This window comes from Vipera ursinii, assembly GCF_947247035.1.
Source record: "Vipera ursinii genome assembly, chromosome: 5".
Taxonomy (NCBI): Eukaryota; Metazoa; Chordata; class Lepidosauria; order Squamata; family Viperidae; genus Vipera; species Vipera ursinii.
Window position 1 is genome coordinate 90301841 of NC_139518.1, and position 23562 is coordinate 90325402.

General features: G+C 44.3%; 1 protein-coding gene across 5 annotated transcripts in view; it reads right to left on the bottom strand.

The window, feature by feature from the left end:
• The window catches only part of GBF1 (golgi brefeldin A resistant guanine nucleotide exchange factor 1), a 343732-nt gene that overhangs the window by 289011 nt on the left and 31159 nt on the right, over positions 1 to 23562 (bottom strand). For all 5 annotated transcript variants that reach the window (XM_083364149.1, XM_083364148.1, XM_083364146.1 and 2 more), the window contains exon 3: positions 22562 to 22628. In XM_083364149.1, the coding sequence (XP_083220275.1) occupies positions 22562 to 22628 (67 nt within the window). The remainder of the gene's footprint in view (positions 1 to 22561; positions 22629 to 23562) is intronic.

Sequence of the window (23562 nt, forward strand, 5' to 3'; positions counted from 1 at the left end):
TGACCGCCTGGTGATGTCCATGTGTAGAGCCGTCTCTTGGGTTGTTGGAAAAGAGTGTTTGCTATGACCATCGTATTCTCTTGACAAAATTCTATCAGCCTGTGCCCTGCTTCATTTTGTACTCCGAGGCCAAACTTGCCTGTTATTCCAGTTATCTTTTGGCTTCCTACTTTAGCATTCCAATCCCCCATGATGATAAGGATATCATTTTTTGGTGTTACTTCTATAAGGTGCTGTAGGGCTTCATAGAACCGGTCAATTTCATCCTCTTCAGCACTGGTGGTTGGGGCATAGACTTGGACTACTGTGATATTGAATGGTTTCCCTTGGATTCGAACTGAGATCATTCTGTCATTTTGAGGATTGTATCCCAGTATTGATTTTCCTACTCTTTTATTGACTATGAAGGCTACTCCATTTCTTCTGAGGGATTCTTGCCCGCAGTAGTATACCTGATGGTCATCTGAATTAAATTCACCCATTCCTGTCCATTTAAGTTCGCTGATACCTAAGATGTTGATGTTCAGTCTTGTCATCTCTTGTTTGACCACGTCCAGCTTTCCTTGATTCATGGATCTTACATTCCAGGTTCCTATGGAGAAAAAATCTTTACAGCATCGGACTTTCCTTTCACCACCAGACACATCCACAGCTGAGCGTCCTTTCGGCTTTGGCCCAGTCGCTTCATTCTTTCTGGCGCTACTAGTACTAGCCCTCTGCTCTTCCCCAGTAGCATATTGGACGCCTTCCGACCTGAGGGGCTCATCTTCCAGCGTCATATCGTTTTGCCTTTTGGTACTGTCCATAGGGTTTTCATGGCAAAGATACTGGAGTGGGTTGCCATTTCCTTCTCCAGTGGATCACGTTTTGTCAGAACTCTCAGCTATGACCTGTCCGTCTTGGGTGGCCCTGCACGGCATAGCTCATAGCTTCATTGAATTACGCAAGCCCCTTCGCCACGACAAGGCAGTAATCCATGAAGGGGTTAAGACGTGTACTGTTTTAATTTAAGGTAAGGAGGGGGAATGAGTAGGATTGCACTTTTCAAGGCCATTTTTCTCCCTAAAGAAGATATTGCTTTGGCGGTCTTCTAATGGAAGGGAAACTGATTCTTTAAATTAATTGGAGAATACGATTAATGACAAAATTAGAAAGGTGGAGAATTGTGTTTTGATATATTGTGCAAGGGACAGAGATTTCAGATTCCAGCTTCTTTCGAGCAAGCATTTGCCGATGTATTAGGCTAATAAAGGACTTTTAAGGTAAACAATGCCTCAGACTCACTTGAAAAGCCCGTACATTGGAAACTTGACATCAAGCTGGAATCCACACTACTTTTTAAACTAATTAGGGAGTCCAACCTCCCGTTGCTGTCTGCAAGCTTTGGAAGCAGTCTGGCAAAGAGTTGGGGAAGATCCCATAATGGAGGGAGTAAAATTGCCTGAAGCCAGCTCCCCGGCACCAGCAGCCACCGTAGTGGAGGAAAGGCCAGCGAAGAAGCCAGCAGGGAAAGAGTTTCAGCAATCCTCCCAGCTGGGAGCTAGATCCAAACAACAAGGAGAATTGGTCTGGTCGTCAGAGTGGATTAAGCCCAGCAGAGACTCCAGGAGTCTCGGAGCAACCAGGCCAGCTGAGATTGAATACTTGGGTGAGTGGAAAATCCTGTCTGCAGATCAGACTGCCTGCCAGACCCAGGAGTCCCCTGCCAAGCCCTCCAAACCCATAGAGGCAGAGGACCCCAGCCTGGGGCCTCTGCAGCAATGGGAGTATGGGGAGCCCCCACAAGTGAAAGGCCAACAAACTCTGAGCTTGCCCCAGCTAATAGAAGCCTTGCAACAGCGGAGGGTGCTGCAGAAGCCTGGAGATCAGGAGCTGGTGGGAGGACAACAGCAAGGATGGCAGCAGCAGGACCCAAACGTGCAACCCCTGAATGTACAGCAGGATCAGAGGGGCCAGCAGCAGGGGGGGCTCTGGCAGCCATTAAATCAGCAACCAGAATGGGGCCAACAGCCACTGGAGACACAACAGACCCTGGCAGCCGGTGAATCAACAACCAGGAGGGGGCCAGCAGCAGTGGGGGGCCCAGCAACCATTGATCCAACAACCAAAGGGGGGACAGCAGCAATGGGAGCCCCAGCAGCCATTGAACCAACAACTGTGGGGCCAGCACCAATGGGGGCCCCAGCAAGCAATTATGAGCCCACCCTTCAGAGCAACCTTCGATGGGGACCCAGAGAAACTGATTTTTTTCCTCAACCAAGTACGCTCTCACTTGAATTGCTGGGGTCACTCTTACCCGGACCCGGGTGCGATGGTCAATGTGATTGCATCCAACCTAGAGGGAGCAGCATCTGAATGGCTGAACAACTTATATAACGAGCAGGCCCCTGAATTGAGGGACCCCCACCTTTTCCTCCTGGGGCTGAGGGAAAGATTGAAGGACCCATCCATTGCCCTCAAAGCAGAAGAACAAATCCAAAAGATAAAGCAAGTTGGCCGGCCTGCCCTAGAGTACATGCAGGAGTTTCGAAAGATAGAGAGATGGCAGGTCAGATAGAGAGATGGCCTGAGCAATCAATGATTCATTTTTTAAGAGAAGGGTTAGATGACCACCTTTCTCAGGCATGTATCTACCGAGCTGTACCCGACCAGCTGCACGAATGGTACCAGGCAGTGGTGAAATTAGATGTCCAGCGCGCCCGCTATAAAAAGCCTCCCCCACCTGAAGCTGCGCCAAAACCAGGATCCAGATGGCTACCACCACCCTGAAAACCCCCAACGACTACTACTGCCGAAAGACCTAGATCACCTACAGGTCCGCCAATCAAGTGCTTTCGATGTGGACAACAGGGACATTGAGCAGCAAACTGCCCAGTTCCTTACCCGCAACAGCAGAGTAGACCAGATCCAACAAGGAAGAAACCCGCACAGCAGCTATCGAGAGAAAAGTCCAACTGGGCCACCAAGGAGCCCATTACCCAGGTTTCGTCCCCCACCAGGAAAATGCTGGCCCACCGACCGGACCCACTCCCTTTACCCAGTTTTGACAGAGACGATGAAGGGGAGAACAACCCGATGGTGAGTTGACGCATCCTACCTTTTTTATTGCCTGCTAAACTCATAATCCCAAAGTCAGGGGCACAAGTAGACCTGAAAGTGCTGCTCGATACCGACTGCTCCCGATGCATCATTAGCCTGTCATGTGCCTTGAGGCTGGGCATATGGGCCAAGCCGCTTTCCAAACCTGTGAGGTCGAGCAAGCCGATGGCTCCCTAATGGGAGGGACTTTAGTCACGCAATTAACGGAGCCCTTAAGCCTCGAAAAAGGCGAGCGCTGGGAGTTTATTCACTTCCTGGTAGCTCCAAAGATGTCTGAGACTGTGATCCTAGGACTAGCCTGGCTAGACAAATGGAAGCTGTTTATCTGGTGGGAAATAGGATTGAGAACTGTGAGATTACCCATAGGGCCCAATCCCCCCATTGATTCAACAGATGTTACAGGGGATTTTAGCCCACCCAATGAGCAAGCGCACCTGCCTGCATTACAGCCACCTGGAGAGCCACTCATCCCCAGCGAGTACCAGGACCTCCCTTTTGCAGAGGTAGCTTACAATAATTCAGTACATAGCAGCACCGGCTACACTCCTTTCCGTGTAGCCACAGAGAAAGAATTCAACCCCATACCGGAATACCCTCAGTTGCCCTCCACTTCCCAGACACTTGATCATTGGGTGAGAGGTTGGGAAGAAGTTTGGAAAAATACAAATGTGGCCTTAAAAAAAGACTTTTGAGACCTACAAAAAGTAAGCTGACAAAAAGAGAGCTCCCAAAGAACATTCCAAGTTGGGGAAAAGGTCTATTTGTCGACCAAATACTTACGCCTTAAACTACCCAATAAGAAATTGGGACCGAAATTCTTAGGGCCTTTCCCCATTGTGAAAATCATCAACCCGGTCATAGTAAAATTGAAACTACCCAGACTTCTGGGAAAAATTCACCCGGTGTTCCATTGTAGCTTGCTGAAACCTTTTCAAACCTCCACTTTAAGACCTTCGCCCTAAGAAAGCACCTGGACCCCTCGTGGTAGCGGGTCAGACCCATTATGAAGTGAAAGGTATTCTTGACTCTAGAATCTTTAAGGCAAAATTGCAATACCTAGTACAATGGAAGGGATATCCATTGTCTGAAGCCATTTGGGTGAAATCTACCGATGTGAAAGCTGACAGACTTATCAAAAGGTTTTATAAGAAACACCCCAACAAACCAAAAGCCGGTTCCTAACTTGTGTTTTGTTTACATTACAGGATCTGTCCTTTTTGTAAGGGGGGGGATGCCAACGCTGCTAATATCAAATATTATTGCTTGACAAGAGATGAAGAAGTAGCTATTTCATATGTTAAAATTGTGTATTGGTTTAAGACTTGTGTATTGTTTGACAGCTGGGCAGTCTGGGAGAAGGAAGCTTATGCAGTGTGGTGGGCTCTTCTCACCTGGAGACACTTCCTGGAAGGGAGCAAAATCCCCTTCCAAGTATGGACTGATCATAAAAACCTAGAGGCTCTCAAGACCCCCAGAAAATTGTCTCCCAAGCAAGCATGGTGGGCCCAACATTTTCACCAGTTGAATTTTATTCTCCACTACTTACCAGGAGGAAAAAAAACGTTCTGCCTGACGCTTTATCAAGGATGCCATAATATAACAACATAAAAGCAGAGCTAGTCAAACCTCTACTCTCCACACGACAATTAGCAGCCCCACTAATTACAAGGGCACAGGAAAAAGATGCCCCACAGCTAGACAATGCTGCTACAATGGCATTTAAACAAGCCCTAGAGAAAGATGAGTGGTTCTTAAGCCATAAAAACCTCTGCTTGATGAGGGATGGGTAGGGGGAAAGCAGTACATTCCTGCCACCCAAAGGCTGAAAACAATGCAAGTCTCCCACCATTCAAAACTTGCAGGACACTTTAGATTTGTAAAAACCCTACATTTACTGAGGATGCAATTCATTGAAAGCTATGTGGCCAGCTGCCCCACTTATGCAGCAGCAAAACAAAGACCTTTTTGCAGCCAGCAGCACCCTGGAGAAAGATGTCTATGGATTTCATCATACAATTGCCAGAGAGCATGGGAAACACTGTCATTTGGATAGTGACTGACCAGTTTTCAAAGCAGGTCCACTTTATCCTGTGCCATACTGTTTCTCCAACATATCTACTGATTGCATGGGGATCCTGTTTCCCCTGATGATGTGGACAGGATCATGGGGAGACTGAGCACCACCACCTGTTTGTTGGATCCGTGCCCCTCCTGGCTAGCTTATGCGGCTCGGGAGGGAACACGAGGCTGGTTCCATGCAGTAATAACTGCTTCCTTGAAGGAGGGTGTCTTTCCTGCCGCCTTGAAGGAGGCGGTGGTGAGACCCCTTCTCAAGAAGCCTGCTTTGGACCCGGCTGTTTTAAACAACTATCGTCCAGTCTCCAACCTTCGCTTTCTGGCGAAGGTTGTTGAGAGTGTGGTGGCGCATCAGCTCCCTCTGTTCCTGGAGGAAACTGATTATCTGGACCCGTACCAATCGGGCTTCAGGCCCGGACACAGCACGGAGACGGCATTGGTCGCGCTGGTGAATAATCTCTGGAGGGCTAGGGATAGGGGTTGCTCCTCTGTCCTGGTCCTATTAGATCTCTCAGCGGCGTTCGATACCATCGACCATGGTATCCTGCTGCGGCGTCTCAGGGGGCTGGGAGTGGGAGGCACCGTTCTACAGTGGTTCTCCTCCTACCTCCAGGGCCGCTCGCAGTCGGTGTTGACAGGAGGGCAGAGATCCGCCCCGAGGTCTCTCATTTGTGGAGTTCCTCAGGGGTCGGTTCTCTCGCCTCTCCTGTTCAACATCTATATGAAGCCGCTGGGCAAGATCATTCGTGGTTTTGGGGTGGGGTATCATCAGTACGCTGATGATACCCAACTTTTTCTTTCCACCCCGAACCAACCCAGTGATGCCCTCTCCGTGATGTCCCGGTGCCTGGAGGCGGTTCAGGTCTGGATGGGGAGAAACAGGCTTCGTCTCAATCCCGCCAAGACTCAGTGGCTGTGCATATCGGCATCTCGGGTTAACCAAGTTATTCCATCCTTAATGATGGGGGGTGAGCTGTTACCCCGCGTTGATAGGGCTCGCAACTTGGGCGTCCACCTTGAAGACCATATAGGAGCCGTGACCAGGGGGGCTTTTGCACAGGTTCGCCTGGTGCGCCAGTTGCGTCCCTATCTGGACCGAGACGCCCTACGCACAGTTACTCATGCGCTTGTGACCTCCCGTTTGGACTACTGTAACGCTCTCTACATGGGGCTGCCCTTGAAGACCACTCGGAGGCTTCAACTGGTGCAGAATGCGGCCGCGCGAGTTGTAATGGGGGTTTCCCGATACTCCCATGTAACACCTCTACTCCACGAGCTGCATTGGCTTCCGGTTGCCCTCCGGGTGAAATTCAAGGTGCTGGTTATTACCTATAAAGCCCTACATGGCCTGGGTCCGGGTTATTTGAGGGAACACCTGCTGCCGGCATCAAATGCCCTTCGCCCAGTGCGCTCCCACAGGGAGGGTCTGCTCAGGGTTCCGCCGGTGAGAGATTGCCGGCGGGTGACACCCAGGGATAGGGCCTTCTCAGTGGGAGCGCCTGCCCTCTGGAACCAGCTGCCGGTGGAGCTGAGAACTGCCCCCGACCTCCGATCATTCCGCCGGGGCCTGAAGACCTGGCTCTTTGAGCTCTCGGGCCCAGGCTGAGGAGAAATTTTTAATTGGGGTTTTTAAGCGTACAGGGTCAATTTAATGTTTTTTAATCTGGTTTTTAACTTTTGTATGTTGGATTTTTAATTCCCTGCAAACCGCCCTGAGTCCTCAGGGAAAGGGCGGTATATAAATGCAACTAAATAAATAAAATAAATAAATAAATCCTTAACTTATAATTTCAAATAGAGAGGTCCAATTCACCTTAAAGTTCTGGAAGGCGGTTTTGGACCTCTTAGGCACAGGAAAGGGCTTGAGTTCTAGTCACAATCCTCAAACGAATGGAGGGACAGAACAAACGAATTTGGTCCTGGAACAGTACATAAGATGTTTCATCAACTACCAACAAGACAACTGGATCAACCTCTTACCATTTGCTGAAGTGGTGTATAACAATGCTGTACACTCTAGCATGGGATACACCCCTTTTCAAGAAGCCACAGGACAAGTGTTTAACCCAATGTCTGAACTGCCAGGCAATGAACCCACCATCCCTTCCCTTAAGGAATAGATGAATCAACTGCAGGACACCTGTCCAGTTGTCAGAAAGGCTCTAGTTGAGGCCAGAGAAACCTATAAGGCTCAGGCAGATAAAAAGAGGATGGAATCTAAATTGGGCAGAGTATAGCTGTCTACTAGGTTCTGTCTACTACCATCCAAAAAGTTAGGACCAAAATTTGTGGTTCCCTTCCCCATCAAATGCATCATAAACCCAGTTATAGTAGAACTGGAACTTCCCAAGGCATTAAGGGAGATCCACCCTGTGTTGTTGTTAGTTGCGAAGTCGTGTCCAACCCATCGCGACCCTATGGACAATGTTCCTCCAGGCTTTCCTGTCCTCTACCATCTTCTGGAGTCCATTTAAGCTCACGCCTACTGCTTCAGTGACTCCATCCAGCCACCTCATTCTCTGTCGTCCCCTTCTTCTATTGCCCTCAATCTTTCCCAGCATTAGGCTCTTCTCCAGTGAGTCCTTCCTCCTCATTAGGTGGCCAAAGTATTTGAGTTTTAGCTTCAGGATCTGGCCTTCTAAAGAGCAGTCAGGGTTGATCACCTCTAGGACTGACCGGTTTGATCGCCTTGCAGTCCAAGGGACTCGCAGGAGTCTTCTCCAGCACCAGAGTTCAAAGGCCTCAATTCTTTTGCGCTCAGCCTTTCTTATGGTCCAACTTTCACTGCCATACATTGCAACTGGGAAGACCATAGCCTTGACTATACGCACTTTTGTTGACAGGGTGATGTCTCTGCTTTTTAGTGTGCTGTCTAGATTTGCCATGGCTTTCCTCCCGAGGAGCAAGCGTCTTTTAATTTCTTGACTACAGTCCCCATCTGCAGTGATCTTGGAGCCCAGGGAAATAAAATCTGTTACTACCTCCATTTCTTCCCCATCTATTTGCCAGGAATTGAGAGGGCCAGATGCCATGATCTTGGTTTTCTTAATGTTTAGTTTCAACCCAACTTTTGCACTCTCCTTCTTCACTCGCAACAAGAGACTCTTCAGTTCGTCTTCACTTTCTGCCATTAGAGTGGTATCATCTGCATGTCTTAGGCTGTTGATATTTCTTCCAGCAATCTTAATTCCAACTTTTGACTCCTCTAGCCCTGCCTTTCTCACGATGTGCTCTGCATATAAGTTAAATAGGCAAGGCAACAGTATACAGCCTTGCCGGACACCTTTCCCAATTTGGAACCAATCAGTGGTTCCGTGTCCAGTTCTCACTGTTGCTTCTTGGTCCGCATATAGGTTTCTCAAGAGACAAATAAGATGTTCTGGTACTCCCATCTCTTTAAGAACTTGCCACAGTTTCTTATGATCCACACAATCAAAGGCTTTAGCATAGTCCACCCTGTATTGCATTGCTAAAACCTGAGATAACCTCACCTTTATGGCCAATGACAGCCTCAATGCTGCAACCCATTATGGTAGAGGGTGAGCAACATTTTGAAATCAAAGAAATCCTAGTCTCACGTAAACACCATGGAGCCACCCAGTATCTGTTGGCTTGGAAGGACCTCCCAGCATCCCAAAATGAATAGATCCATTAAAAAACATGTTAGAGTCCCAAGATTGCTCAAACACTTTCATACACGTTGTCCAGACAACCCTGATTAACTTGCCATTTCTTTTTCTCCCCATTTTATTGTTTTCATGTCAGACACTCAACTTATCTATTCATTTCATTTTATTTTTTGGGTACTGCCATTCTGTTGGTTCTGTTGGGGAGGTTTTGCTCTTTGGGGAGGAAAGCTCTGTGGGCTCTGGGATGTATTTTCTTTATTTTATTTTTTTCACCTTTGATGCATTTCTCTGGGTGTGAAAGGAAGGAGAAATGTTCCTGGGGCCTTCTGTCTTATCTCTACTCGAAGAGATGGGGAATGGCCCCTACCCTTGGAATGCAGAAAGTAAACAGCAAGCTTGGATTTATGTTAAAGCAGACAGCGACCCCTAGTAGCCAAGCTAAAACTTTTATACTGAGAAGGCAAGCATTAATTTAAACTGCATGTGAAGCCTATATAGACACAGAGAGAGACATTGATTCACACTTATGACAAAGCATGAAAGCATCCCCTCCATGGAAAAGACAAGTGATTTAGCTAACAATCCTAAAATATATTTTAAATCTCCAGAAGGGAGATTATTCAGCAACCCTATCCCAAGCGTAGGCAGTGCAACAGCGGCCTCTGGTGGCAACCTACTAAGAACAAGCCTACATTTAAGTTACCTGCAACTAAAGCCTAATGCAAAGCAACCCTACCCAGTCCTGCTAGTTCTAAACAAGGGAAGAAGGAGCAAATTAACCTTCGTTAAAGGCACAGTTAGCGTACGGTTGACACTCTTAACATGGACAGGCAATTCCTTAGGAGTTCCAGACCGGCTTACAACTTGTGGTCCTAAGAAGAAAAAAATTTGGCTGACCTTGTGTCCAACTGAAGGCTAGGGGCAATAACAGGCTTGCATTTGCTCATGCAGAACAGCGCACCCCCAGTGGCTGATCTGCAAATAACCCGCTTGCTTCCAAACAGCGACCCCTAGTGGTCGAAGGATGAACTTCGCTGAAGTACCCACTCATGCAAGCAGCACCCGGGTGGCTGCTCTGCAAATAAAAGGCTTGTCTCCAGGCACATGTAGAGTGCTCCCTAGAGGTCAAAGAGTGAACTTCGCTGCAGTCGCCACTCACGTAAGCAGTGCCCCCCTAGTGGCCAAAGGGTGAACTTCCCTGGTCTCTAACCATGCAGGTGTCCCCTGGTGGTCAAAAAGCAAAGTTCACCAAATTAGTTAAAAATAGCTGGGAAGTTTTCTGAAACTGTTCTAGCCATGGGGGAGTGTCTTATTGATTCAGAAGATCTGCTTCAAGCAATCAACCATGGAGAACTGCTTCAACCAACCTGCCTTGATTTTTACACAGAAGCTGACGTCTGAGCTTCAGTGAGGCCAAATACATCCCAGAAACCCTATGACCTGAGGCAACAAAGGAAGCCTACAGAAATCATACAGTCAAACCTGATGGAAAAATGGGATGTGTACCATGAATGCCACGAAAGAAACTGGGAGAAATTAAAGAAATTCTGCCAAGCGCCTAAAGAAGAGCTTTCTCCCGAATGCACTCTTTCATTAAAGGATTTTTTCCTCAAATGAAAAGACTACAGGTTCTATCTCGAAAGGGTCCAGAAGCAGCTAAGGGATCCAACACTCGAAAAGGAAATGCAATGCCTCAAAATGCTAAACAAGGAACGCGAGCGTCTCTTAGAAAGTAAAAAATGCCTCCCTGAGGGCGAGCTACACCTAGAATACATACTGCACAAGAAGGCCTAGTATGAAGCTTCCCGCCACTCCAAAACATATCCTCATCATAGCCACTCATCCCGATGCCCCAGGGCAGTGCGAGCACATGTCGACGCTGCGGTAGCCGCAGCAGTTTTACCTGTGGCAAAGGAAAAGCAGCTGATAAAGGCAGAAATAGCTGAAGCAACTCTGCGTTGGGCAAAAGCCAAGCAGCTGCTAAAGGAAGAAATGGCCAAACCGAAGGACAACACAGCTCTACATGTGGCTAGACAAAAGGGAGAAATGGCCAGACTGGAGGCTAGACAAAAGAAAGAAATGGCCATAGCTCAGGCCAGGCTTGACTTTGTATAGTATCAACAGGAAACGGCAGAGAGGCTGGCAAGAGTGGAAGCTTTACAGAAGGCAATCCAAGCCCAATTCTAGAATGCCAGAAGTTGTAAACCCACATGACCATGCACAGGCCTAAGTTGACGACCACAGCGCGATCCGATATGAGCAGGCAGGAACACCGCGGTCATCCACAAGTCCTCTGAGACCAAGTGGACTGGAAGGAGAATCTCCATGACCAGATGTGCCCATTAGCCAGAGAACCGACAGAGCACCATCTGGATCACGAGACCTTCCCTCTGGAGTTACACAACTGGCTCTAGCAAACCAAGTCACAGATGGTAACCTGACAGGTCCATCTGCAACGGTGACAACTCCACAGCTGGAAGAGCAGCTGCTGCAGGACAAGATTGCCAGGACTCAGGCCAGGCTAGAGTCCCTACTGCATCAACAGGAAACAGCATCCCGAGGCGCTGCCTTCAGACCTGAATATGGAGGAGAATCTCGGCCACCAGATGTGCCAGATGCCCAGGGAGCCAGCAACACATCACCTGAATGACGGGATTCCCCCCAACAAGTAAAGACACAAGAAGTCAGACCTCCTCAGCTTAATGTAAAAGCAGAGGTATTCAGGCCAAACCCTCAAGGGCCCTTATGTGAGCCATGGGAAGTTACCCTCAACAAGAATTCTGAAGAAAACTGCCAGCCGTCTGTGCCCCATTCTCTTGCTCTTAGGAGCAATGCTTATGAAGATCAACGAGAAGCTACTGATCATGCCCCTGATGACCTCAACACCGTACCAGCCCAGCCTGACGGCAAATCCCACACAGCAACAATGGGTCATCCAACATCCTGGAGAAGGTTGGATTCAGAAGAGTACAAGGTCTGCTTCAAATGCTGTGAGTCTATGGATCACGCAGCCAAAGCTTGCACAGCTAAGGGGAAGTGCCATCCAAGCGAGGGTGACAAACACCAGGGAGCCATGCATCCAGACTCCGAGCAGCTACAACAAGCAACTTCTACTCCTCCTTCAACCAAGGAGCCCCAGCATGGCTCCAAAGAGCACCTAGAGGCGCTCACCAAGGTCAACTGCACGTCAGCATGTAGCAACTCGCCATTACCAAGTGCACCCCCAAGCGAAGAGACGCCTTTCACAACATTCACTGTGCAACAGAGCATGGAGGGGAGGAAAGACGCTGAACTCCACACCCAGTCATTAAATGGGAACTCACAGATCCTACCGTCACCATTGCCAGTCACTGAACACCGCATCCAGTCGCTAGATGGGAGTCCACAGATCCTACCATCACCATTGCCTAAAATGGGAGTCCTCACAAGACGATCACAAATTTCAACACTATAGGTAACACATACCATACCTCACCTGAAGCACATGATCACCCTCCTGATCACCTAAATCCCGAGGCTGAAATCTTGCCTCTATTGAGAGTAGACGCCCCTGACACCTTGGCCTACCATGGATTGGTCAGAGGCCCAACAAGCCCCACAATTGCTTTAGGGATGGAACTTGGATGGTTCATCCCAGAAACGGTCTTTGTTGACCAGCTGCAACCCAGGTGAATATCTCAACAACCCCCATTCTCAGTAATGGGAGAGCAACCCACCTGAAACCATACCAAGAATGCTTCACACTTGTGATTCTTAGTAATGGGAGAGCATCCCACGTCTTCACCTTTAGAACCCCGGCGAAAGACAACACTTTCACAAGAAGAGGAGTCCTGTCTACAGTAAACAGCCTGTTCAACCCTCTAAGTTTTGCTGAAACAGCCCAAGGAAAGCTTCTTCTGCGCTCACTCTCCCAACATGTCTCGGACTGGGACAAGTCGCTCCCACCAGAACAGAAGCAAGACTGGGAGATGTGGTGTGAATCCCTAAGTTGTCTCAAAAGCGCCCACGTACAGAGCATGCATGTTCCCTTCTCACTTCCCACCACAACAAAGAGCTGCCCGTGTTCTCAGGCGCTTCAAAGAAGGCAATAGCAGATGTAGGATACTTAAAAGTCTACAGCGAGGAGAGCTGCAACATCTGTTTTGTCATTGGAAAGGTGAAACTAGCACTACTACAAGGTCACACCATGCCCAGATTAGAACTCTGTAGCGCTGATTTAGCCATAGAAGCAGCAGACCTGATAACTAAAGCAATGAACCTTGAGTTTCAATCCACCACCTTCTACACAGACAGCAAGGTGGTGCTGTACTGTATTTTCAACCAAAGCAGACAATTCTACGTCTATGTAAACAATAGAGTAGGAAAGATTAAAAGATCTCCAAGCCCTGAGCAGTGGCAACATGTGCCAACAGATCCGAATCTGGCAGACCAAGCTAAGTGGTCCATTTCTGCATCACAGTTGGCAGACTCAGTATGGCTAAAGGATCCTGAATTATTGGCTCATCCAGACAGCCTGATGTCATCGAGACCAAAGCATATGCGCTTCCAGATCCAGGTCAACATGCCAATGTTCGATCTCAGGCACCCAATAAATTGCTCAGACAGAATGAGAAAGTGTCCATCCAGACCATCTGCTTGTTGGCAATGGGCAAAGAAAGAGAAACCGCCTGCTAGCCGTTCCCTAGAACCAGCCTGCCTTAAACGCTCCTACAAAAGGAGACCCCGCATATTTGGCATTGCGGTAATTATTTTGTTCACTTGTCTTAGCATTCCAGGAACTAACTTTGCAGAAGCCTTGCAGATTGATGCAGGCATTTGTCATGACCCAGTAATTGACAAATACCTGAAGGTCCAAAATTGTGTTTGGACATTCAATCCTCCCCATGCATCTCACATGGGAGCAGCATGGAAGTGCATGATTGGCATAGCCCGCAAAACCCTGGACCAGGGGTCAGCAACCTGAAACAGTGAAAGAGCCACTCGGAACTGGTTCCCTCACAAAAGGAAAAACTGGGAGCAGCAAAAAATGTGTGTGCATGTGCGTACATGCGTGCATGCACAGAACAGGGTTTGACTGAAGAGTGGAGCCAAGGCTAGATATGCACCTACCCTGCATATTTGAATTGATTGGCTGAACTTTTTTAGTCCCACTTTTTTTTTTTTTTTTGGACTGCACATGGCAGAGGACTGGGAGCTGCAGGAGACGGCTGAAAGAGCCGCATGCGGCTCCGGAGCCGCGGGTTGCAGACCTGTGCCCTGGACTCTATGTTGACTAAGACAACCACACTGATGCATGGGGTCCTTCCTACCCTCATGACAGAAGATGCAGCTATCATCAATGCTCAGCCTTTGGTTCCAGTTTCTCCTGTTACTGAAGATCTTTGGTTCCAGTTTCCTTTGTTCCTGAGATTCTTTTAGTTCCAGTTTGTTCCGTTCCTGAAGATCCTTCAGTTCCAGTTTCTTCTGTTCCTGAAGGTCCTTTGGTTCCAGTTTTTTCTGTTCCTGAGATTCTTTTGGTTCCAGTTTCTTCCATTCCTGAAGATCCTTTGGTTCCAGTCTCTTCTGTTCCTGAGAATCCTTTGGTTCCAGAAGACTTTGTCTTGCTGAAAGACAAGGACGCCCATCGGAGCTCTTGGCCCATGGGGCGTGTACCAGGTCCTACCCAGCTCTGATGGACTAGTTCGCCAAGTCAAAGTCCAGATTGTGAAACCACAAGAGTCGGGTCGCGACTCGCAGACTCTCATTAAACTGCTTTACACCAGACTGATCACCAAACTGATCCTGTTGCTGAAGAAGACTAAACTTGAAGATTGAACCTTGAACTATGCATATTGTGTCTACCTCATGATTGCATTGTTTGATGTAACACTTTGCTTATTTCAGTTATAGTTATGCATGTTTTGTATTTACCTTGTTTTTTATTAGAAATTAATATTTCCAAGCGGGGAGTGTGCTGGACCAGTATACATTCAGCTGCTCCATTTTATATCTAGTTTAGGAATTAAGAACTGTGTTAGTGTATTCAGGACTTCCGGTGGCGACGCGACGCTGAAAGACAGCCGTTTTCGGGCTGCCCGCTCCGCAGCTGTGTTTTTCCATCGTAAACAGCGTCGATCAGCTGTTTAGATGGATTTGAAGCCCCCTCCTCGGGAGGAGGGGCTGAGGCCCCAGGTAGGGGTTGAGCTCTCCGGGCCGCCTGAGCTGAGAGCTTGGGCGGCTGAAGGATGAGCCCCCCCGAAGCCTGGGTTGCTCCGAGCTGCGCAGCGCCTCTGCTCTGGGATTTTTGGAGCAGAGCCAGGCGTTAGCAACCACCCCTGCCAAAAGGAAATACTTTTGATTATCAAGATGCAGGCAGAGCGGTACAGGAGGTCAAGGTGAAGTGGACTCTTTATTTTTACTCTCTAGCTCAATGGATTTTATAGCTTTAAAGTGAAAGTGCGTAATAAGTGAAAGTGGGGGAAGATGGCGGCTAAAACATCTAAAGCTCTTCGGAATGCGGGGTCTTCCCTGGTGCAAGAGACCTCATTGCAAGCTTTGCTTCCTCCTGCATCTCCCCCGGTATTGACGCTTAAGGATTTACAAGACGCTCTTGGAAAGCATGCACAATTGATGTCTGATATGATGGATGAAAAGTTGAAAAAGCTGGAGGAGAAAATGGAGGAGAAAATGGAGAAATTGGAGAAGAAGATGGAAGAGAAGCTGAGAGCAATGAGGGTGGACATCTTGTCTATGGTTGAATACGTAGCTGAATGTGTGCTACAGCTGGATATAAAAGTGGAGGATCTCAGTCAAAAGAACTCTATATTAGAAGCAAAGGTATTAGAAAATGAAAATATAAGGGATAAAATGGACGAAGAATTGAGCCTTGTTCAATATAATCAGATGCAGTATGCTATTAGAATTAGGGGTTTAAAGGAGAATGGTAAAGAAGATTTAAAGCAGCTGATTTCTGAGGCTCTGGAAGGGGTACTGGGCCAGTCAGCATCTGAAATTGAGGGAAATATGGACAAAGTTTTTCGTGTAAATTCATGGATTGCAAGACAGAGGAAGTTACCCAGAGATGTGGTGGTCTATTTTACAAAGAGAGTAATTAGAGATGAAGTCATTCAAGCTGCTTATGATACTAATTTGGTAGTGGCTGAGCAAGAAGTTTTGGTTTTAAAAGAGATCCCTCCGAAGATCCTAAGGAGAAGGAAAGATTTTGCATTTCTAGTACAGGAACTTAAGAAACGTGATATTAAGTTTAGATGGTAGATTCCAGTTGGATTGGTGGCGACGCACGAAGGTAAAAGACATCGTTTGGTTACTGTGGCTCAGGCACGTGATTTTTATAGTAATGTGTTAAAAGCAACCCCCCTATCATTTTTGGAAGCTGCAAAAGGATACGGTGTGGGAAAGCTTCAAGATGTTGCAGATAGACAGACAGAGGACAATGGTGTTGGAGGGGATCAAGTCACAGTCTCATCGGTTGCTGCAGGAGGCCAGAAGATGACGCGTGCCGCCCTAAGAAGAGCAAGACGAGAGCAAGAGCAAGACCAGCAGAAAGTTATGGAATCTTCAAAGTGTGCTTACAGTGAAGATGTGGGAGGAGAGCGGTCTAAAGAAGTTTTGGGGGTCATGACAGAGGTGCTCCAAAAGTTTTGGGGCGTTAAGATTGCTGATTAAATTTTTAGATTAGAATGTCAATGGAGTAAAATTATTATAGAGGATAAAGTAAGTTTTTTTTTAATATTTTACACAATTTAAGATTGATGTTATTTGCTTGCTAGAAAAGTATATTAGGGTTATGGACTTAAAGTATGTGTTGAACTAAGAATGGGTATGTAAGCTCCTAATTAACAACAAGTTGTCTTAGAGATTGCCTAAATCTTTTTTTTATATACTCTTTTTATTTGAACTTTTATTTGAACTTAAGGATGATTTGGAACTGCGAGACATTTGGCGTGATACATGCAAGAACTATTTTTGATCATAGTTTAGTTTGGTCGGAGATTATTAAGATTAACAGAGATAGGCGCTTTTGGCGCGTAACTGAGAATTTGTTTGGAAATTAGAGAAAGGTGGGAGAATGCAAATAGCAGGTGAAAGTTTTTTTTCTTTTCTTTTCTTTTTTGAAATTAATATGAATAAGGACTGGGATTAAGAAAATTTATTTTGAGTAAAGCTCTTTTTCTGTTTTCCTCTTTTTCTTTTCTACTTTATTTGTAATATTAATATTGTTTGTACTCATTTTATATGAGCTAGAGAGAGATAGAATTTATAGTTTATTGTTGATAACATAGGGGTGTTTATGTTTGTTTTTCGATTTTATGCCCTGTATTTAGCTCTGGGAAGTCGGGGGGGGGGAGGAGGGAGTGGGGGAGAGGGATAGGGAGGGTTGGATAGGGGTGGGGGAGGGGGGATTAAAATCAAAATGTATTGTAAAACTTTTTAAATAAAAAAAGAACTGTGTTAGTGTATTCAGCATTTACAGGGTTAATACAGGATCTTAGCAGCAATCTATATAAGAACATGTAGCATTTATAGAGAATAGAGCCAAGATGGTGGACAGGCAGCAAAGACTGTAAAGAGCTTCTCCAAAAGTAAACGTTATGTAGCATTTATAGGATTAAACGTTATTTCAACAGATGCCTTATGGGAATTGTAGTCTAGCTGTATAGTGAATACCATGCTTTCTAGTTAAGTGGGTGGAGCTTTCATAGTTTATGGCAGGACTTCTTGCCTTTGTCTTTGTACTGTCTCTCTGAATGAACCCTGGCATGCTGGGAATATCACGCTCCATCTTCATCATGTAACTTTGCACAGGATGGAAAGTTCATCATTTTTTTACTTAATGAAATGGGTTCAAATTTCAATCTTGCATTCCGGATGGACCAGTGCTGTAACCGTGAATTATTGACATTGGAAGCATGAAATAATAAAGTAGTTTGTTTAATCCCATTTCATTTGTTTATTCTGGCTGTTTCAAGAGGGATCAGCATTCACATCTTTATTTGAAAAAGAACAGGGAAGAAAATGAAACACCCGAGAACTGCGCTTCATCACTCCTGTTCTCATAACAACTTTGCACCTGTAGATTGGCTGAAATCAAACTGGACAGTTGGGCACAGGGGAGAAGTTTGAAAGGAGAGTTTTAATGTAACATTTTATGCAGGAATTATTCAGATCTTGCCTTGCTATTCTGCTATCACTATCTCTCAATAAAAGTTTGTTTTAAAACAATGCCAGTTTCAGAAGTTCTGCTTTCCTGGGAGTGCTAGCTGAGGCAGGACCTTACAGTATGGAATGAATTTCAAACTCAAAATGAAGCTTTCATTATTTCTTTTGTTTCTGGTGAGAGAAAGTAGGAACTAGCTTAGCTAATCATAGGTCATAATGTAGCCTTGTTCACTTCTTCCAATATTTGGATTAGCTCTATTTCTATCACACATATTTCCTTAAGAAATCAACATAGACTAATATAGTTCACTTTTGGATAGCTGGGATTAAAACCTTTCACAGAACAGGAGCAATTTACATTCCACAGGAGACAGTTCCAACTTAGTAACTGATATCTGTGATTTCAGCTCTCTAAATCAAGACTGGGTGGGCAGCTTTTAATGATAATATAGTTCCATCTCTCTTTACTTCTTCAGAGATGGAGAACTACAATAAGAAAACAGAGTTAAAACAAAAATATTATCCTATATAATTCAGTGGAGAAGGAACACATTTTAAGGGAGCATCTCCACATTTGAAACTTCTTATTACAGGCATATAGCCAAATCCAATAAATGATTAGGTAATGCAATATGGTATGATATGGTAAATCTGATATGGTAAATATTTTTTACTGCTGGCATACCTGAACTATAACAGTGCATTTTAGGTTTTTAATATAATTTAGATTTACTATATAATGCATCTATTCTATGACATTTTTCCAAACACTTGGGGACGGTTCTCATACACTATGGTCTACTCACAGAAAAAAGCATATAAAGTACAAAACAAATCAGTTAGGCACTTGTATACGTGGACAGATCTCTGATGAAATTCTGAATGCCACATATGGGAACAGAGAAAAGGAATGTATGTTAGTGAATTCAAGCCTAATACATAACTGATAATTAAATAAAAAATAGCACTAGTACCGAATAAACATATAAAAAGAAGGAAATTGTACTCAATTTTCTTAAATATACAAATAGTAAAAGTGCATGAAAACCCAAATATGAAGATTCTTCAGATCTTCCTGCATTTAGCATAAAATTTTAAAGACAATGTCAGGACCCACACCAATCCACGTCTGAGGAAAACAAAAACTCTTGGAGTCAGTTCTAGTCCAAAAGGAATTTTTACTAGGACATGTTTGGTTGCGGAAATACAAGACGGGACCTGGTATTGTTTTACAGATTGAGACTTTATAAGGAGTTCCCGGTTCAACCCCCCTTCCCTCAACCACATTTGGTCAGCCCCCCATCATTTACTTCGTGTCATCCCTTACGTGGGAAAAAGAGATCTTCGGACTTTTTACAATTATTGCCTTCTTCCTTTAGATTCAAATGGAGACACAGGCCAGATACCTCCTTCCCTAACCCTCCCCTTTGTTCCCCCAGTTCAAAAGGTTTCCCTTGGTCTTTGAAATAACCTAAGGCAGGCTGAATCCACATTCACTCCTCCTTCCTCGGGAGATGGCAGAATCTAGGAAGGGGGGGAATAATGTTTTAAACATACATTTATGAATGTGATATAAATGGATTCTGACAAACAATTTATAAACCCATTTACTCAGTACAGCTTATCAATACAGTAAGAAGCCCACATTATAAAACCCTTAGTTATACTTCAACAAAAGCTACAAATTCAAATGTACCTCTGAATAAGGTAATAGCAGACCAAAGATTTAGAAATACAACTCTTAATCTTTTAAGATTAAAGTCTAAATGCCACACAGTGTAAAGCTATAATTTATTCTAAACATACAATGTAGCACATTGGAGGACAAAATGCTCAGATCTCCAGCTCTTAACCCCATTACTTTTGCAGGGAAGGAGTTTGGGTTAGACAAAATCTACATGTCAGCTGACTTTATTTTATACCTGAAAACCCGTGACCTCGAGTCATCATTTCAGATATTTCCTTACCAGATTCCTCAACACCTTCAACAATGGCAGAGCTTCTAGTGTACTTGAAAAGATCTTAAAATTTGAGGAACATACTCACAGATGTATGTGCCTTGAAGGTTAGTGTCCATGATAAAATTTATAGCAGAGTCAAAGGGTCAATCAAGAAATGTTTTGTGGCCTTTTGTATTATGTCATAAAATGTTTTATGATAATTTTTATGTCAAGAAATGTTTTATAAAATTTATTAAATTTCATTTTCGCAGGAGTCATGGGTCCCAGATTTTGGATGCATTCTATAAATTAATCCGTTTGAAGCACTTTGATTCAAAAAGTTTGAATCTGCTCTATGATGCAATGTTTTATCCAGCTAAAGGTTATAGATACTAGAGTTTTAATATTATATAGATTATTTTAACTTAAATGTATAGTAAATTTGTATATTGCAAAGCAAAGCACAACCTCAAGCAAAACCTTTATTTTCAAGAATGTTTTTGGATGTCATAAAAAGAACCCAAAGTATTCTTATAAAACAGAACAGCAGAATACTCTTATCACATTGTTTACTATGGAAGTATATCTATCTGGCCCAATAGAAATAAAAAATGAAACCACAAAGAGCATCCACCTAAACAACATTGTGATGCCACCAATAAAGGATCACAATGAGGAACAAAGGCTTTTATGTGCTAATATAATATAGAAACGAATCAAGATGCTGAAAAAATACAAATAAAAGCAAGAAATTTAAAAATAAGCAGTTAGAAATGTTGGGAGTTATAAAAAGTTACCACCATAACCAATTTTAGGTGTAAATAATGCCAAAGAAAAGATATTTTGTGAAATAATTTTCAGCTGTTAAAAAAATTGTTGTCTAATGAACAACTGGCTAAAGTTGTTTAGAATATGAGATATGCTGTTAAGGGGAAAAAAGAATATTTGTTTCGAATACATGAATGCTGACTGTGGTAATAAATGAGAGGAAGACATTACAAAAGTAAGAAACTGAGGTAGTACAGGTAACCCCCAAGTTACAAGCGTTCCTTTAATGCTCGAAGTTACACAAGCGTAGCCTAGTGTTTACAAGAAAGTCCCAAAATCACAAATATTGCAGCTCCATAGGTGCTGAAATAATTTTTATCCGAACAGAGACCTGACAGAGACTGCAAGCTCCGGGTGACTGCCAATGCGTGCTTAGAAACAGAGCAAAAGGTTCCATTTCTCAAGCACCACATTCCAGGCATATGGAGTTTGCAGTCTCTGTCACGTCTCCGTTTGGATAAGAAGTGTTTCAGCACCTATGGGGCAATTGAAAATGAAGTGAATGCTTCGTTGCCAAATGCCCCAAAGGTGCTCAAACTATTTTTACCCAGATGGAGACCTGACAGAGACCGCAAGCTCCATGTGGCTGCCAATGGGACACTTGAGAAACAGTGTTTCACTCTGTTTCTAAGCCTGCATTTGCATACAGACGGAGCTTCCAGTCTCCCCAAGGTCTCTGTCTTGGTGAGTTGGGGCAGGAGCAGGAGATAGGCACCGCAAACCCCGGGAGAGTTCAGGCTCCCATTTTCTGCAAAAGAGGATGGGTGCCTGAACTCACGCAATATTATAGCACCCAGGACCTTCCATAGACTGTCCTCTCCCTCAAAGGCAGAAACTGCGACAGAGAGGAGATGGATCTTTTCAAGGTAAGTGTTGCAGGAAGGGAGAGGGAATCATGAGGTATCTTAGTTGGGTAGGGGAGGCCTTGGGGGCCTGTTCAATCACAAAGCCTCCCATGGCCTTCCCCACCCTTAGATATTTTGTGTTTACTTAACGAGCTGTGATCCTCTTAACAAGCAGGGAGTGATCTCATTCAAGGTACGAGATTCACTCCCACAAATTTTTGAATTACAAATGGAATGGGCAGGCTCCACTATATTTGTAACTCGAGGACTACCTACATTGAGCAAGACCACTTGAAATCTCAATACTTAGAAGGGAAGGGAATCATGTTCTAAATCCTATAGAAAAATAAATAAGCATAGTATAACACTGCAATATTATTGCATGCAAATGTTATTACAAGACAAAATTCAGAACTTGTACATAAAAATGTTAGAAATGATGGACTTAAACATAACTACAGTGAGGATAATCAACCAGTGGAACAGCTTGTCTCCAGAAATTGTGGGTGCTCCATCACTGGAGATTTTCAAGAAGAGGCTAGACAGTCACTTGTCTGAGATGGTGTACGTTCTCCTGCTTGAGCAAAGGGCTGGACTAGAAGACCTCCAAGGTCCCTTCCAGCTCTATTTTACTCTACTCATATATTTAAAATTCTAAGAAGCTGAAAACAATAAAGATACTCAAAATGAGGAAATTTGTGTACAACATTTCTTATTGGGAGAAAACAAATAATCAGGAAATGTAAAATTAGATGGTTGGAAGAGAATATTTTTTCTAACCAATTATAAGTGAAAGACAGCCATGTTACATATTGATAATAAATTACTTATTAAAATCCAATAAAACAATTGTGTTTCCTTTTTCTCTCTCAAAATCTGATTTTTCAGAAGATGAGTTATTCTTAAATTAGGATCACTTTCCCCGAGTATCTGTACTGCTTATATATCCTACTTCACAATATTATTTTTAAATTTTAAGACTTACCAGTTACATTGTTCAAAACGTCTTTCAAAACACTGAAGCTGTGCAATAAGGGATCACGCTCTTCATCCTAAACATATGAATATACTGTTATATATTTAAAGCTATTCTCAGAAGAGAATGAAGATTTCAACCTGTTCAATGGCACACTATATAAAGGTATGACTATAAAGACATTTTTTTCTGAGTATTAGCAATTTACAGTTCTTAATTCTGCAGAAAAAAGTTTTTTGTAGGAAATTATAAGATACAACTTAAAACTTCAGATGTTTTAAAAATAGGATAGGATAGGATAGGATAGGATAGGATAGGATAGGATAGGATAGGATAGGATAGAAGTGTCAATTTGCCGAAGTTGCGCCCACCCCATTGCTGGCAATGCAAAAAGAGTTGCAATACATCACGACACGTCACGTAACGTAGTGAGTTTGACGCCCGTGGAATAGAGCATAGGAAACAAACAGAGCACCTAGAGATCCTAATCCAGGGAAACAAAGTGATGTGTTAGCCATCACTGGATTTGGTGGGATGACAACATGGACAGCAAAAATATATTCAAAAAAACATACCCAAAATAAAAGATAAGGTACACTATTCCAGGGGTAGGCAACCTTGGTTCTTTTATGACTCATGAATTCTGGAGTTGAAGTCCACGAGTCATAAAAGAACCAAGGTTGCCTACCCCTGCACTATTCCTAAAGAAAAGGTGCATGTGCACAGAAATTTAGGAAATGGAGCATGGAAATCTAGTCAAAAGCGTTTATCTAAGAATAAAAAAGAGAAAAATGATACATTCAATTGAGAGGGGTTTTTTCACAGACTGTGCGAGCAGGCAAAAATACAGATGATGTCTTCTAGCATCACTAGTCCTTTAGAGGCATACAATTGAAATATTGAGAGATTTCAATTATCCTCATATCTGCTGAGCTCTAATTCAGTCAAAAATCTAAGATGCAACAAAATCTGATGGATCACTTTTCTACTGATCCAAATGCAATATCAGA